Below are 18683 nucleotides of genomic sequence, written 5' to 3'. Positions count from 1 at the left end.
ATGCTCATATCACCTCCTACTTTGGTACGAGGTACTTTATTAAAAACAAAAAATACCTTAAAATGTATTTATAGAAAGCAGGAAGTGAACAAATGTAACAGTTAGTGATTGTAAAAGTACCAGATGGAGGGGTAGGATTTGATAAGCTTTGCTTCTTCCTACTCCTTTTGGACATGTGGAACTGGGAACTGATTATGTGATGCATTCAATTGTAATCTGATGCATGTTCAAATGAAATAAAACCATTACCATAGATTATTATTATTATTAGATGATCTTTATGACAGTATTGTTGCGTCAGTTTCATTTGTATTTAAATATCGATATTTAGATAAGAGTGCATATGCTTTGATTACCGATTGTATTTTTACATTTTTACAAGCATAATAAGTTCATCATAAACAACTGGATCGTAAACATCATCATTAATAAAGAGTGGAATGAGTGTTCTTGCCATACAACCTGGGTATGGTTTGGAATATTATACCAACGTATCTTCTACAAATTGTAAATCCACAGTGCAGCTGAAGAACACACACCAACCGAGAAAAGTAAAGTGAGTTATTTTTAAGGAAGCTGTGGTCAAAAGTGATGTTTTGATTCGTGCCAACTAATCAAGCAAGCAAAACAGTCAGAATGCAGCTTGTTTCTGTCAAATGCATATTTTTTTCCCCCACCTTGAAAAATCATAGTCACACTTGATTTGTCACACTTCTTTCACAGCTTTCAAATAGCTCATCAAGCGGTGTCTCAGCTTGATGGCATTTAATAGCCGACATGACGGCGACTCCCTTATTTCACCTTGCAGACAGACACACACACACGGCCATGTTTGTTATTTATCACATTGTTTGCAGTCCTTTCATAGTATTGATGCGGCGGGTCACGGCTCCGCTTTTCCTATTTTTTCACGCCCCTTCTTATCTCCCATTTCGTTTTCTCATCCCCGCCCGCTATCGGATTAATCAGTTCCTGTCTGTCACCTCTCTCCAGCCTGATAAGAACCCAAAGAAGTCACGCTCCTGTCCGGCGACGGATATTCCTCCTTGACAACACTGGCAGAACAACACAAGTGCCTCTGTTGCATGGCTGTAAAAATAACTACTGATAGACGCCTTAGAAAACATTGAAGGCCGGCCAACTATTCACAAAATTCCACCTTTCAAGCTGAATCACTGTGGGTATAGAAAGTCAGCACAGCACTAAAAATAAACCACTTTTTTATATTCTAAAAAATTTACTACATTTTCTTTTTATTCATTCATTTTCTACCGCTTATACTCACAAAGGTCGCGGGGGTGCTGGAGCCTATCCCAGCTGTCTTCAGGCGAGAGGGAGCCAATCACAGGGCACATATAGACACAACACGGGATTGGAATATTCCTTTCCATGTATACCATTGCTTTCGGAAAGGTCATTCGGAAAGATTCCATTTGGAAAGAGAAAAACTCCTCATGTAAACGTGGCTATTGCCAGGTGACTTCCTGTTCTTTGTGACATATTAACACTTTTATTGAATATACTTTATGTGTAGTCAAGTAATTGTATCAGAACGGCCATGTTTGTCCCTTTACGTTTGGTTCATTAAGCCCATCTTTCCTCTCCATCACACGGATACTTTATGTGTCTACCACTGAGGGCTCTAGATTGACCTTGAGAGCGGAAGTCGATACCAAGGAAACCAACCAATATCATCAATGTACAGAAATGTGGAATGAATAGCGAGTCGGAAGTTGGTAAGACTTGCACACATGCTCTTTTCCGCTATAATGACCTCGATTAGAAAGGAGGAGTCTGGCAGGAGGCAATCGATGGCGGTATCAGAAGTACATGATGGACTCTCTTCAGTAAGAATATGGATTGACCTCCCTGTGTGCGATCACAATGACGCACCTCCACTGTGACAATCGCTGTGTTTCTTAGCTTCCTTCCATTCTGCTCTTTACAAGGCTAGGCCCCCACCTCCCACCCCCCAGCTCCCCTGGCGGGCAGTGGGGAAATTAAGTCATTTTCAAGCCCATTGGCCGTCAGCGTCATTCAACAGCAGGCGGCTCGGAGCCAAGGGTCGTTAATCCAAAATTCACGTGCCTTAAACGGGCTAAGATAAGATAAGATAAGATATGCCTTTATTTGTCCCTCAGTGGGGAAATTTGCATTGCACAGCAGCAAGAGTACAAAATCAGTTAAGCAGTACAAAATACACAATATAGAAAAATAAACAATATAAACAACCCAAGTATTAACAAAATCAACAGTTTTTCCCAGAGTTATATACAAATACAGTATGCAGATAATATGAAACCAGATGAAATATATAACCAGTCTATACACTATGACATCTTGCTAGTGACTTAATATGAGGCATTATAGAAATACTTCACTTAGAACTTAATATATTGCATTTAGAGGAGGGGTCTCAAACACGCGGCCCGCGGGCCAAATGTGGCCCGCAGGACACTCGTTTGAGGCCCCCACCTTGATATGAAAGTTTAATGTTATTGCGGCCCGCGCAAGTTTGATATGGATGCTGTATGGTATCATGTACCCAGAAAAAATTATTACCTTTGATTCATGTTCATGTTAAAGGTTAAATAACTGTTAATTGTTATCCTCCCTATCCGTGTGGAAGTGGTAAGTTTTTGGCTATTTCAGTTTAAAGGAAATAACTTGAAGGCTACCGTTTAGGTCGCTAGGTCTCTAGTTTGCGAGTTAGCACGTGTCTCAAGACCCTGCAGTTGCGCAATATGTTGTAAATAAAGTATAAATGAGAGTATAAATGTGACTATAGTCGTGTTTTGTCATGTCTACAGGGCTCTAATAATGCTTTGTTCATTTTAATCTGAAAAAAATCATTTGTCTACCCACCAACTATATGTGGTTTCTTAAGTTTTTATTATTTGCCGTTTTATTGTTATTATTATATTTATTTATTGATTTTCTTTATTTATTTATTTTTCATCTTATTTTGTGCAGAAAAATAAAAAGTAAGATATTCGAGAACAGTGGAATGTTTTATCAGAGCTTTTCTTGTAGAAAATCGAAACCAAGGCAAAGTTTATTCATTTTTCTGTTTTTAATAAATGCACGTGGAGGTTGATCAGATATTGCATAGTGAATGGAGTCTGGAGTAACTATACTGAATATAAAAAAATTATACAAAATCCAAACTATATCATACAAAATATTTAAAAAATAACTACATGTTTACTCTGCCGCCCCTGGGGAAGTTCAATGAAAAAGATGAGGGACAGCGAGCAAAGGATGGTGACAAAAATGAATGTAATAGAGGGAGTGGGGTGGAAACAAATACATAAATAAAAACATTGGCCAAGAATGTGAGAGCACCTTACGTCGGATTTCAAGGCTTCAGCATAAGAACTTGATGACAGTCATTATTGCTAAGTAGACGCTACAAAAATCAGTAATTATCGCCGAGCGCAATGTGGCTGCTGAACACAAAGCGTCTGAGAAGACAGATGGAGTGTACAATATCTTCCAAACAAGAACGGGGGAAAAAAAAAGCAACTTGAATTGACGCTGATTGCGTGCACGCTCATTGTGCTGCAATACAATGGCCTTCTTCTTCTGTGTGGAGCATGAAAAGCTACCAAGTGGGACAAAAAGGCTGTGGACTTTTCTGGAAAATGATGCTTGCTTGACCTCGATCTTCAGCTAAAAGCAGCTGATTTTGTGTGTTTGACGAGGGAGGTTCATTGGATAGAGAAATACAATTAGGGAGGTAGCATGCAAATGAGCAGATTTGGCATTGAAAAAACAACAAACCTCTGGCAGGATGGAAGCAGCCTCATCAACAAGGCCCGGAACCCCCCCTGACACTCTTTACACCCCACCTCCGCCTCATCCTGCCACTTTGACACTCACTATATGCGTTACATTAACGCTAAGTTTGGACTCTTGGGAAAAACAATCAGACTGCACTTCTGGAATAACAAACAAAAAAACAGACTGTGTACATATATTTATACTGGTTATTCTGTATATTTTATATTTTAATTTTTTGAATAGATGTGTCTGCACCTACTTCACCAAAACAAATTCCTAGTATGTGCTTGATCATACCTGGCAATAAACCATTTCTGATTCTGATTCTGAGCTTGGAGAGGCCACCTTATACAACGCTGACACGCACACTAAATCACACAACAATACAATACAAAGGGTAAAGGTCAAAATTAAAGTAAAGACAAAAAAATGGGCATCTACTGCATATTTTAGGGGGGAAAGGACATCTTGAATAAAGACACAGAGAATGGAAAGAAATATGTGTTCATGTTTCCCATAAGGATTGCAAATGATGAGCAAAATTGTAGTTCCCCTTCAAAAGACTTGGTGTTTTATTGTGTTAACGTATTAATGCTAGCGGTAGTTAACTTCTTTTTACAATTGAATGTCAGTGAAGATTCTAGACTTGTCACTTCATGGTTTTCCTTTCTTAATACCAACACTAGCTCACTTCTTTTTACACGTGTACGACTCTTACAATTGTTACAAATGATGCTGAGGTTCTCATTGGGAGTGACCAGGATGGATAGGATCAGTAACGATTACATCAGAATATTAAGTCAGAAAAGTCTGAGACGGTTCGGAGGAGAGATAGTGAATATATTGGTAGAAGGATGCTGCCAGGTAGGAGGCGTAGAGGAAGACCAAAGAGGAGGTTTATGGATGTAGTTGAAGGAGGACTTGAGGGTTGGTTGGGCGTGGTTGATTTGCTGTGGCGACCCCCTAGCCCAAAGAGAAAGAAGACTCTTACAAATGTTTGAATGTTTTTGGTGGCCACAGTTTGACCCTGGAACAGACTGCAATTGACTGTGGGAATAATACAAACCAACAGATTGTCTTTGCCTGTAAAGCTTCCAGCGATAAACGCCTCATATTTATTGTTTTGATGAGTTCTCTGTGTGTATTGTGCCTTGACTTTCTAGGGAGCGTTGTCAGGGAAACTAGTACTATGTACTCAATACTACAAATGGTCTCGAGTCCCATATGACATCGCCATTAAACGTGTGTGCATGCATTCACCCTCACTGCAGCGCAGCCAATGATTGAAGTGTAAGCTGTACTAAAAGCGCCGTAAAATCGCATGCCAGCGTTCCTCTCTTCTTCTTCCTTTTGGTCGCTTCCAAGTCCATGGAAATTGCACCAGTAAAAAGCCGGCTTGTGAAAGCCTCATCATCATAATCATCGTTATATGTGAGACAGTAATGTGTAGCCCAGAGAGGTTTTAGTGTTTTGACAAACGCCATCTCGCTTCTGGTGGAACAAACACAGGTACAGGTGAGGCTTTTGGGCGCTGGCAGTGATTAACAGCGGCGGCGTCACAAAGCGGCGAGGGGGCAGTTTGGCTCCAGCAGCACTGGCAGCCATTTGCAGCTCCATCAGATGGACAGAGGTCGAGCAGAGGAGAGAGTGAAAGGTGCTTTAGAAATGGATGTATGATGCCTTCACTGCCACCTGACTGCAGCCTTTTTAGTACCTTATTTGTACAGGGTCTATGAAGCCAAGTCTGTGATTTTCCAGCGCTACAAAAACCAATGATGCCCCGCATCCGTGATAATCACATTTTACACCAAGCCGAGGTTCACTTGTTGCCTGTTTGTTTTATTTACCAGTACTTGAAAGCATCCCAGTTCATTTCCACCCAGCTGTCAAAAAATTGCACAGACGGCGGCAAGGTGAATCATTTTCCAAGTGCCTTTTTGTTGTGAGGTTGCGAGGGTCACGGCAGCCTGTTCCTCAGCTCTCAGCTCCTTCTGTTAGAAGATTCCGGGTTTTCTGTGTCTTTACAGAACCTTCTCAAGCGGTTCTCGTTGCGGCATAGACTGTTCTCATGGAAGTAATGGCTTTGAATATTCTCAAGGCTGTTTTTCTTATTGCTAAGATAAGGTAGTAAACATTCTTTTGGATTTCATCTTGAGGCGGAAAGAGGAGACGGAAAGGTTGCACGCGGTGGCAGAATACGAGAATCCACTGACACACACACAAACATCTAAACATTTACAGAACATTTCTGTGACACGTGAAAACTTTATCATGCAATAGAAGGATTGAACAGGAAAGAAACTGAATGGTGCAATGGGAATTTTGAAGGCGTTTGGGTTGGTTGGAAAAGTTGCACACCGCTGTGACAAAGTGAATGAGTTAGAACTCATCACTTGTCCCTTGTGTTATTGTATTCAGGATTTCATCGTTGGTGGAGTTATGTCATTGATAATAGTCATGTATTAATCCAAGCTAAATTGGGATTCGAACATGTGTACAGAGTTGGTCTTACCTGGGGATATTACCAAGGGGGTCACCTGCAGGAATGTTTGGGGAGGAGCCACCATGAGTCTTTGGGTTTTATAGGTTTGGTGATGTCATTAGTGACATCATCAGACCATACCATGTACTGGGGATGGGAGGAGGGGGTTGTAAGGTTGGATGGGTATTTAATCTTGGCTTCGGGTAAGGAAATATGTGTATGGGTTCATGTTTTATGGAGATTAGTAGTAGCAGATGATGGTGTTGAAATCCAGTTTTATGAGTTTCATGATTAGATGTGTTTTGTAGACTAACCTACGGACCAAAGTGGGACATTCTGGGCAGATTGGGAGCCCTATAAGAGGAGCAGCTGGGGATGTAGGGGTAGGGGGCTGTAGTATTGGATTTCAGTGATACTGAGTGAATACTTTTTTTCCTTGTTGTTGTTTTGGGAAGTCAAGTCATTCTTTTTTTTTCCAATTTAATTTTTATTTTTATTTTTAGTGTTTTCCATAAGTTTCCCTGCCAAGCTAAATAAATGTGCCTAGACTTTGCGAACTGCAAGTCTGCCTCCTGAATTGTTTTGGCCTTCGGACACCACATTACCACAACAGCATACACAGGAAATCTCTCAAATGACATCGAAACCCAAACACGTATACACAGCATGATTCCGCTCCTCTAAATTAATCGTGTATGTTGTGTGGTCTTGATGGAATTGAACATGAAATTGAAAATGGACGACTTGGCGTCCAGTGTTGATTATTTAATTTGAGGTATTTTAAAGAATATTTTTCTTTTTTTCTCTCACATTTATTTTTCAATCTGACTGGAAAAATACCATAACATTGATGTTTTGTTTTTTTATATCCATGTTAGCTTGGGATGACTGGTGTGGTGACTGGTTAGTTGGAGTGGTTTCATTCTTTCTTTTGTACTGGACGATGTACGATACGATGACTAGTAATGAACTGGTTGCTCTTGGCACGTAGTTGGGTTCCTCAAGCTGGGTGAGGATGGTTGGATGTGGGTTTTTATTCTGGTAGACAAGGAATAATATATGTTTTGTTAGGGTGAGGTTGGAATCTGAGTGGTTAGGGAGGTGGGACTAGATAAGTCTTGACTTCTTCCCATTCCCTTTCGAACATGTGTATGTTTATATATACATAGGTATTTTTATTTGTGTTGATTTATGTTTGGTTTGTTGTGCTTTGGATTATCTTATATGGTAGGACTACATTATGCTAGCCATAGCATTTCAGTATGTGGAATCAAACTATGGAATGGATTGAGTAAGGAAATCAAACAATGCACAACGATGAGCCAATTCAAGAAACAATACAAGCAGTTGATGTTTGCTAAATACAAGGATGAAGAGTCTTGAACCAGTCATGATGTGCTATATATATCACCATTATGGCATTGGATACTCATATCACCTTGTACTTCGGTACAAGGTGCATTATTAAATAAAAAAAAAACCCTAAACTATATTAGGAAAGCAGGAAGTGAACAAATGTAACAGTTAGTGATTGTAAAAGTACCAGATGGAGGGGTAGGATTTAATAAGCTTTGCTTCTTCCTACTCCTTTTGGACATGTGGAACTGTGAACTGATTATGGGATGCATTCAATTGTAATCTGATGCATGTTCAAATGAAATAAAACCATTACCATTACCATTACCATTACCAATGTTAGTAGTTTGCCATCCAAAGACATGGGAATGTTTATCTCCAAGTGACATTATTTTGTGCAATACAATATTGGACATGGAAACAGGAGTTGAGAACAATGTACATGTATAAAAGAGTATAAAATCATGTAAGTTGTAGCTACCCTCACATCCTTTAATTTTCGTATTGAAATATAGCATTTTTTTAAAGTCATGCTGGTAATTTGCTAATTTGTTAACATGACTGTTTTGGTTTGTTTGGGTTTTTTTTCTCTTTTGTGGTGCTTAACTTTTTGTCTTTGTGTCTCTGCAGAGGGGATCCATAACATGCCCATGGAGTCCAACTCCATATCCATGCCCATGTCGGACCCCAACGCCTGGGCCACAGCCATGAACAACCTGGGCATGCCTCCAATGGGCATCGCCGGCCAGCCGCTCATGCCAGGTAGGCGCATTATAATGCATACATCCCTTTTTTTTTTTTTTTTTTTTTTTTTAGGGAACAAAATGCAAACCATAAAAAAATTCTTAGCGTTCGTGTAAACAGCTTTGCAGAAGATGTTTCTCAATTTCTAGTTCTCCTTGGCAGTGTCGCTAGCCTAAGCCTGGCTGTGCTGTTTACAGAGTGGAAGCCTGAAACACTTCCTGCCCTTCACTCAATGTGTCCCGTGTTCAAACCCCTGCATGCCAAACCAAAAGGAACCTTATTTGTGCTACTTTTTTGCCATTTGTTAATTTCCTCCGATGTCCAATGTCCTCGCTTGAAGTGGACACGGCCGTGTTTCATTTCCAAAAAGCTTTACCAGCGCCGCTCCATTTCACTGCCGTCATCGTCATCGTTTTAATTATTTTTAAAAATTGAATTCTTGTTATTTTTTTCCTAAAAGCTATTTTCCATTGAAGATGAAGCAGCAAAGAGTATTTAAAAATGGATTAGCACACTCCAGAGGAAAGAAAATGTAGCCTGAAAAATTAATCAAGTTGGCTGTCCTTTTTTGTGTGCGTGTTTGTCATTTTGAGACAACTAATCCAATGAAAGGAGCTGCTCTTTCTTGCTTTCTCACAGGGTCAAAGATGTATTTTTTTCCCCACAAGTAACCTTTTGGAGGGGGTGAGTTCATTTCCTGTGTGGTGCATTGGCCATCTGTGAATATTAAAGGGGACCTATTATGCTTTTTCCACTTTTCTGTCCTATAAATGTAGTTAAAATGTTGTATTATTGTATTAAATGATAGCAAAGTTTCAGATAATGAGATTTGCTCATTTGGAAATAATCCCTGAAAGAAGTTTGGGATGGCTCAAAACACTTATTTTCAGGGGGCGTTGTTAAACTGGAGGTTTGTGATGTCACACATGGGCAGGCTTCCTTATATGGTCGTGGCTGTAAGCCAGATAAGCTCTTTGCCCTCAACCAAGCGCTGCTTCTGTGTTTACATTGTTAGCAATGGAAGTGTTTCTTCTGGTGAAAGGGGAAGCTACATTTGTTTACAATTCTTAACGACGCCACCATCAGGCACAAGTGGTTGAAATTCCTGATGATTTGAATCTGTCAACGGCATTTCTCACTGGACTTTTGTGAACATGGGCCAGTATGTAGCTGGACTAGCCGACAAACTTGCTGAAGCCTGACGCCTTTCCAACATTATTTCTTCATGTGGAAGAGTCAGAAGAGCAAGCAGTCAGTAACAATTGTTACTAATTGTGTTTATTTGGAGCAAAAGCGCTTGTCTGTGTAGCATTATAGAGCGTGCATATACGTAGGAAGCTGGGTTGTTAATAGCTTTTCCCACCACAATCAAGTTTTTTAAACAGTAGTAGTCCCGCATAAAACATTACACACTTTTCCGATGCTGTAGTTAACCTAGTGCTAAAACGCTAAAGCTACTTATCATGAAGTAACGTCTTTTTGTGAGAAACCTCAGACTGTCCAGTCTCTACTTTTGGGTTGGATTCGGGATCCAACACATATGGCTGTGGGTCAAAAGCAGATATTTTAAAAAGATGAATCACAGTTTCTTATCAACTCCTACCGTTTGTCAACACCTATAAAGTTGGGTTAGCAGCTAGCGACACGATACCGGAACAACGGTGTGACCGACCACAGCGGAGTAAATTGAATAAAAATAAATAAACGGGAATAAATTCAAACAACCGTTTTCGCGGGAAGCACGAAATCCCCCAAAATACAGCTGGAATAGGTGCAGATTCTGGATTATCTAGAAAGCTTTCTGTGTGGGTTATCGTATGTGACTAAGACAACCATATTTGTGTTGTTTATGTTTTGCCATAGTTCTTTAGACATTTTGGGTAAATATATATGGAAAAATGTGCATCAAAATGAAAGTTATACATGAAATGTATATTTAGAAAAAATGCTTTTTTTGGTTGACAAAAGATTTTACCTGTGTCTTACTGCTGAAGAACTGAAAAAGGTAGAGACAAACTTTTTTTTTCTTTTGGTAAGTACCGTGTCCGTGTTGCCATAGAACACAATATTCTGTGTGCCTTGAAAAATCGGTCAAAATAATCAAAAACGGCCGATGCCGATAGGGATAGCTTATGAAAAATGGCTGCCATTGAATGAGTTCAACTGCTGAGTCAGCTAAAAAGCAAGTTGTGATGCATGTATGTGGCTTGTATGAGCTGTTGCGAAGATTTTCTTTTTATCCGTCAGATCTCAGTCGGATCCAGCCGGTTGTTGACGCGAGCACCAGTCACCGAGTCAGAAACAAGTCATTGAATGCGAGCATGCGAGCATGCGGAGCATATTACGTTCACGCCCACGCCAACCCGACAAGAGCTCCAATCAGGCCAAATTAGCCGGCCTATTTTGGGGCTCTGCGTGCGTTCATTGGTGTGTTTGTTCATCAACGGAGGGATGAAAGGGGAAGAAGTGAATGGAGGGGAAGGGTCACCTGGCAAACATCTGGTGGTGCTTCTCCTGAATGTTTCATGACTCCATCCTCTCATCATCATCATCATCTTATGCAGTATCTCACAAAATGAGTAGGCTTGAATCCCTCACATTTCACATTTCATTTTATGGCAACTTGTCAAGGGACAACACTATAGAAAGTAAACTCTGTTCACATGATACCCAATTCCAATATTTTTGTTTTAAAATCCATGACATGAGCAGCTCCAGTGGCACTTTTTTAAAAAGAATTTTTGGATGACAAGAAGAACTTTTTTGGGTACCTTTATTCAAGTCTTGCTTGTCACTGACGTATAGGTCGGTGGACCAAGGCTTGGATGTACTTTAGAGTAGTCAGTGTACAGTTAGATTTACTCTCCACTGAAAATGAGTGTATTCCTCCTCTCTTCCAAAGTCATCTCTGGTCAAGCATCGTAGAAAATGGATGGAATGATGGATGAGAATGAGTCAACACACAACAATTATTGGCAACACAAGTCAGAACACCTCACATGTCCACATTGGGTCCTCTTCTTAATCCTCTTGGGCTTGAAATCCACCCGGGTAACACTGGAATCCTCTTCCACTCTTACATCATTAGCCACGTATACGTGGACCCAAATATTCCAATTCCATTTGGGTTATTTGCTCAAACGGAAAGAATGTAACCTTTGTATACTCCTCATTCCCAAAGAAAAGTGCTAATCCGAATGAACATATAATGGGATTCCCAGGAGTGGAATATTCTTTTCCCCAATCCGATTGAGGTATCTTGTACCCGCTCAATCGGAAAGTTGTCAGACTGTGTTCTTCTTCGTGGTGTTTTTCTTCTTCTGTTGTTTATTGGCGGTTGGCAAGCAGCTTTGGTGTGCATTAGCGCCATCTGTGGAACAGAATCTAAACCCTTCTATACGCCATTCACAAGTCCACTTTTATTAAAGAAGAAAATACATATCTATATAAAACATGTGCCGAGCTTAATTATAAAATATTAGCAAGATTGAACTTTATCTTTTCCTGTTCCCGGGTGCGTTCTTTCAGCGAATGCTGAGATATGACGTAACACGCAGATCCAGACGTTCTTCGATTAAAAAAATGGAGGCGAGCAATCGGCACTGGACTGCTAAGGAAAGTTTGTTTTTGATTCAAACTAAATTTCAAGACTGGACGAAGGAAAAACTGGCAATACGGAGTTATTCCAACAAGTGAAAGAAAAACTCCAGGAAGTCGGTATCACGTGATGTTGGTGTTTACGTTTTACTGGGCATACCCCATTGACTATTCTGGTTGATTATAGCGGCGCATGTAAACACGCAATTGGAATATTCCTTTCCATGTATACCATTGCTTTCGGAAAGATTCCATTCGGAAAGAGAAAAACTCCTCATGTAAACGTGGCTGCTGTTGTAGATGGTTCCAACTGATGCGTTAGAAGGTTTCCGTAGTTTCCTGTGATGATTCTTCTCATCTGCTTCACCGTGTCACAGTACATAGTTTATGTTTCCCACAGTGAACCGCAGCTCCCCATTGCAGGCAGCACTCGTGGAGCCCAAGACCATGTACCTGCTGCATTGCTGTCCTTTGTGGAGATATACAGTAACAATAGCAAGACGATTGCTGTGAAGAGACTGTGAAGCCTGGGGGTGGTAGCATCATGGCTGCACGAGTGATGCCGATACTAGTGAGCTGCGGTTCATCGAGCAGAAACATGAATGAATGAAAACATGACGATATTTTATTTATACGATACGAGCTGTACACTGACTACTACTACAGTTTCTATTATCCCTTGAGAAGATCTACTATGAGAAGAATGAATGCTGAGATGTGAGATCTGTACTCACTTGATGTCATCTGCAGGCTGTGCTGCTCTTATATAATTTTAGTAGACATTTTCTGAGGCGCACACACACACACCACACACACACACACCACACATCTTAGCTCCCGAGCCACCCCTGTGACTTTCAACTAATCCAGGTGGATTAGCTATTGATTCTCCATCATGGCTGAACATCATCTTTGCCTCCTTTTTCGTTTCACCTCTAAACACCGTGAGACAATTCACCGTCGCTCTTTGTCCTTTTCCATTTGCTTTTTCTGGAAGTGTGTTTCCTTGCGTACGGCTTTAAGTGTACTTTGTCATTCATTACAGTACCCGACTGCTTAAATTACACATTTCATCCTCTGTTAGCCAGGATTTTCTTCTTTTTCTTTTTTTTTTTTCCCTGTGAAATCGCGCCTGTGGTCAAGTGCATGCGTCCAGTCAGACAGCTGAATAAACAGAGCAACGAGGGCAAAGCCTTCCATGCACTTCAGCCTTCACCCAAGTGGCAATGATGACAGTTGTATTCCTGCGGATGCAGCTGCAAGCGTTTGTGTTTGCCAGGAAGGTTTTGGAGCACATGTTTTCACCGCTGAAGTGTTTGACTGCAGCCGGGCCAGAGGCGACAAGACAAGTTTGTTGTTGGGATTACGGCCCCGTTGCCATTGTTGTCATTGATAAGCATTGCACTCTTCGTGCATCACCTAGCATACACGCAGGGAAGAAAACATTTCAAAAGAGCGAGAGGTTTGAATAGAGTCTTCCGTCATACAAAAGGCTGCTGCTCAAACGACACAAGAAGTAAAAGACATGATCCGCAAGGTCAGAATGGAAATTGTTGTTTGTGTTGTATGAAGTCCAATGGAGTGAAACGGTTGAAGGGGTCCGTATTGATTGTATGTTCCACCATCATATTAGCTGCAGACGTAATCTTCTGGCTGCCTGCTTCTTTTTCTTGTTGTTGGAATCCGTTCGAGCAAATTAGATTTTGTTGTGCAGATGGTGCGCAGATGCAACACAGTGTTGTAACAACAACAACCCTTGTTTAAACAAGGTAGTGGCTTTTTGTGGTTACGGAATCTTTTGGAATTGCAGAAGAAGTCTCAGGGTAGTTTCTCTTTCGTCTTTTCCCTTCAGGAGTCGCCACAGCAAATCAATCTCCTCCATCCAACCCTGTCTTCTGCATCTGTCTCTCTCACACCAACTACCCTCATGTCCTCCTTCACTACATCCATAAACCTCCTCTTTGGTCTTCCTCTACGCCTCCTACCTGGCAGCATCCTTCTACCAATATATTCACTATCTCTCCTCTGGACATGTCCCAACCATCTCAGTCTGACTTTATCTCCAAGGCCTCAAACATGTAATGTCCCTCTGATGTACTTCTTCCTGATCCTATCCATCCTGGTCACTCCCAATGAGAACCTCAGCATCCTCATCTCTGCTACCTCCAGTTCTGCTTCTTGTCTCTTCATAAAAACACAAACATATAAACATCATACTTGATCTAAATGTGGTGTTTTTGTATTTATTATTATTATTATTATTATTATTATTATTATTATTATTATTATTATTATTATTATTATTATTATTATTATTATTATTACATAAATATATTATTATATTTATTATTTATATCATTATATTTATTATTATTATTTTATTATTTTTACTGCATCACAACTTCAGACTTTTTATATTTGTAATATAAATGTGATGTTTTTATGTATTTATTATTATTATTATTATTATTATTATTAATTATTATTATTATTATTGTATTATTTATGTTTATTATTTTTATCATTATATTTATTATTATTATTATTATTATTATTATTATTATTATTATTATTATTATTATTATTATTATTATTATTATATATTATTTAACTAGTATTATATAAATATATTATTATTATATTATTTATATCATTACAATTAGTATTATTTTATTATTTTTTACTGCATCACAACTTTTTTATATTTGTAATATAAATGTGATGTTTTTGTATTTATTATTATTATTATTATACATTATATATTATATAAATATTAATGTATTATATACATATATTATTATTATTATTATATTTATTATTTATATCATTATATTTACTATAATAATAATAATAATAATAATAATAATATTTTTACTGCATCACAACTTCAGACTTTTTTGTCATAACCCTCCCCTGGCATGAATGGAAAAAACACACAATATTTAATATTTATCAAAAACATAGAGGGGAGTGGGTTGAGTGCATTCAAGAAACTTTCTACCCTTTGGTCCCAAGACAGTCCCTGGGATGTTAAAAATAAATGTCAAAATAAAATAGATAGATATAAGAAATGTCCCGGTACAACTTACCTAACTGTATTACATTAAGGAAGTACAACTTACCTAACTGTATTACATTAAGGAAGTACAACTTACGTAACTGTATTACATTAAGGAAGTGGAATATTTGGGATGAAGTTATTGCAGTGTACTAAAAGAAAAACATTCATGATGGCACAAACTGGGATGCATGAATACTGCATGGACTCGCCGAACTTTTTTTTTCTGGTGAGAGCCAACATCTGGTTTGAACATTTACTGTATGACATCTGACATGTAGAAGATATCCCCTTCCAGGAGCCGTCCTCATTATTTCCCCCGCCTGTCCTTCACCCCGTGTTCACTGTAGCACATCCAGGCCTAAAGTGGAACCAGATGGTGATCTATAGATGGTGTTCTTAAAGTTCTCCCGGACCCAAGGGTCACATAAGGACTGGCTGAGTTAAGTGTAGGACCATTACCGGCAGCTCTCATTAGCTTCAAAGCTTGCTGTGGAAAACCGACCGTATCTTTCGAAGATCTACTAGGTGACTGGAACATCACCATTCTCGGCCTTTTCTCGGTTGTACTCGTCTCGTTTTGTGGACCACTTCAAAATTATATCATGAGAATCTGTGAAATCCACTTTGAATGCAACACCAACAATGGAGAACAAGGACCTCGCCTATGCACTACTCCGCATTTGGTTGACAATGTTTATCTGAGAGGAGACTGAGGGCACCAACGTTGGAGAATGTCAAGTGTAGTACTTTACTCCAGAATAGTACCAAGAGAAACTGCAAGGGGAACTTTACTCATCGGCATGTGGCTAACACATTTTTATCCAAGAGGAGACTGAGGGCAACCATGTTCAGACTATGGTGTGTAATACTTCAAAGGAACCTCGGTTTGCATCATTAATGAATCTGTACGTTAACTGAATCCCATAAGAAATAATGCAAATCCAATGGATCCTTTGCAAATACTTAAAAACATGCCAATAATAATCACAAGATGTGGCAGTGAGCTTCACACCACCTTCGTGTTTTGCCATGAGTTATTTCTTGATTTTTTTTTCTTACCTTTGTTATTAAAATGCTGTCACTTCCATCTTTCTTTAACTCCACATTGGGTTATTTTGCAGCCTTCAATGAATAAGAAAAGCAGACATTTGTGGTATAACTGTTAGTTAGCAAGGAACTACAAAGTCAACCACTGATAACTTCATAGATGGGCAATACATGGTAATGGTTTTATTTCATTTGAACATGCATCAGATTACAATTGAATGCATCACATAATCAGTTCCCAGTTCCACATGTCCAAAAGGAGTAGGAAGAAGCAAAGCTTATTAAATCCTACCCCTCCATCTAGTACTTTTACAATCAGTAACTGTTACATTTGTTCACTTCCTGCTTCCCATAATACAGTTTAAGGTTTTTTTGTTTTTTTTTATAATGCACCTTGTACTTGAGTACAAATGCCATAATGTGTACCATAGTGCGTGTCAATATAGTGATATATATAGCACATCATGACTGGTTCAAGACTCTTCATCCTTGTATTTAGCAAACATCAACTGCTTGTATTGTTTCTTGAATTGGCTCATCGTTGTGCATTGTTTGATTTCCTTACTCAATCCATTCCATAGTTTGATTCCACATACTGAAATGCTATGGCTAGCATAACGTAGTCCTAGCATAGAAGTGTTTCAAATGTACTTCTTCCCTGAGATCATATTTCTCCTCTCTTGTAGAGAAGTATTGGATGACATTTTTAGCTAATTGCTTATTTTTAGCCTTATGCATTATTTTAGCTGTTTGAAGATGAACTATATCAGCAAGTTGAAGTATTTGTGATTTTAGAAATAAGGAGTTAGTATGTTCTCTGTAGGCGGCATTATGAATTATCCTTACTGGCCTTTTTTGCAGTACATTTAGCCAGTGAAGATTGCTTTTATAGTTATTAGCCCATATTTCCACACAATAAGTAAGATATGGTAGAACCAGAGAGCAATGTAATATTGTAATAATGTAATGTGTACTTTAATTACACTCTAACAAGCTATGTTGTCGTCATCATTATATTTGTAAGAACAAAAATACCTTTAGTTGTACCAGGCAATAAAGTGAATCCTTAATGCTGGAGTTTAGACAGTTTATTCAGCTGTATTTTTAAGATGTGTAGCAAAGCCCGCTTTTTTTTTTTTTTGTCTTATCTTGGAATTTCTTAATCATTTTGTGTAAACTCATTCCTTACTATTTATAGACGCTCCCTGAGACACACCCTATTCACTTCCTGTAGGGTCACTGGCGCTAGTTAGTATGTTCTCTGTTGGCGGCATTATGAATTATCCTTACATGATAACATAATATTAGTGTGTGTGTTTATTTTATTAGAATATATTATTATTATTATTATTATTATTATTATTATTATTATTATTATTATTATTATTATTATTATTATTATTATTATTATTATTATTATTATTATTATTATTAATATTATTATTATTATATTATTAGAGTATTGGATGTGTTAGACCAGCAGTAGTTTACATCACCATCATCAAAGTTATATCAGTCACTGGTTGATTTACATTCAACTCACAATAGGCTTCACCCAAACCCTTATCACCTAACACCGCTTCCTGGTAAATAACGGCTGTAGAATCATAATTGCTTATCTATTAAATATGCGCTGATGGATTTGTGTCATAATGTTGTTTTTATTTTTTTCGTTTTTTCTGTGATTCTCAGCTGACAGCAGGAAGATGTGCAGGATTAACACACTCCCTCCGTCTCCCTCACACACATACACAGTTTCATTTTACAAATACATTTGCAAGTTGATCAGGGTTCATTGAGATGCACATACTTATGCCGCAACAGACATACACCATGCAGACTAGATAAGCAGGCTCCGGGGATAAACCATTGTTCCTTGGATAAACAACCACTCCTTTGTCTGCCCAACCTACTCGTCCTCATCCCCTCATGCAAATATATACGCTACACACTTAAATCCATAGCAGCCGAATATATTTCAACTCATGTCATACTTCATCACTCTTCATTCCTTAAAAAAAAAAAAAAAAAAAAAGTGTAGCACAGAAGATCACCATCTCCCTCCTAGACAGAACACGGGTGTTTTTTTTTTTTTGTGTGTGTGTGTTTTTGTGCCTCACCTGGATTAGCATCACACATTATCTGGGAGGTCATTCCTTTGCCGTAAGCACTTTTCCCAATCCTTGGACTTGACTGCTGTGTCCCTTTGTGTTGACTTCCTGGGAGCCGCCAGCTCTGGTACGTTGCCAGATGTTTAGGCAGAGTGTGGAGGCGGACAAGAGTGGAGAGGCTAAGACTTTATGAATCCTCTGTGTGTGTGTGTGTGTGTGTGTGTGTGTGTGTTGGAAAATATTACATAGCTAAAGCGGGACTTTCTGACAGACATTTCTATTCATGGCTGCTGTTTTTTAAGCCCGATACTCAGTGATGCACAAAACATGAAGGCTGTAATTATAGCCGGGGCGTTTATTTACCTAAACTGCAAAGAAGATGCAGTGTTAATTGGAAGCAGGCAATAATTGGACAGAGGTTGTTATTTCTGAAATGAAGTTCATTATAATATAACAACTTCTTTTTTTTTTTTACTTTAAAGATGTGGAGTGCATGAGAAAA

General features: G+C 38.8%; 1 protein-coding gene across 3 annotated transcripts in view; it reads left to right on the top strand.

Annotated features, from left to right (window-relative positions):
• The window catches only part of enox2 (ecto-NOX disulfide-thiol exchanger 2), a 197808-nt gene that overhangs the window by 123667 nt on the left and 55458 nt on the right, over window positions 1–18683 (top strand). For all 3 annotated transcript variants that reach the window (XM_058076577.1, XM_058076578.1, XM_058076579.1), the window contains one exon: window positions 8252–8383. In XM_058076577.1, the coding sequence (XP_057932560.1) occupies window positions 8252–8383 (132 nt within the window). The remainder of the gene's footprint in view (window positions 1–8251; window positions 8384–18683) is intronic.

Source organism: Doryrhamphus excisus, chromosome 6, assembly GCF_030265055.1.
Source record: "Doryrhamphus excisus isolate RoL2022-K1 chromosome 6, RoL_Dexc_1.0, whole genome shotgun sequence".
Lineage (NCBI taxonomy): Eukaryota > Metazoa > Chordata > Actinopteri > Syngnathiformes > Syngnathidae > Doryrhamphus > Doryrhamphus excisus.
The sequence above is the reverse complement of the archived record's forward strand: the minus strand, read 5'-3'. Positions and strand labels throughout refer to the sequence as shown.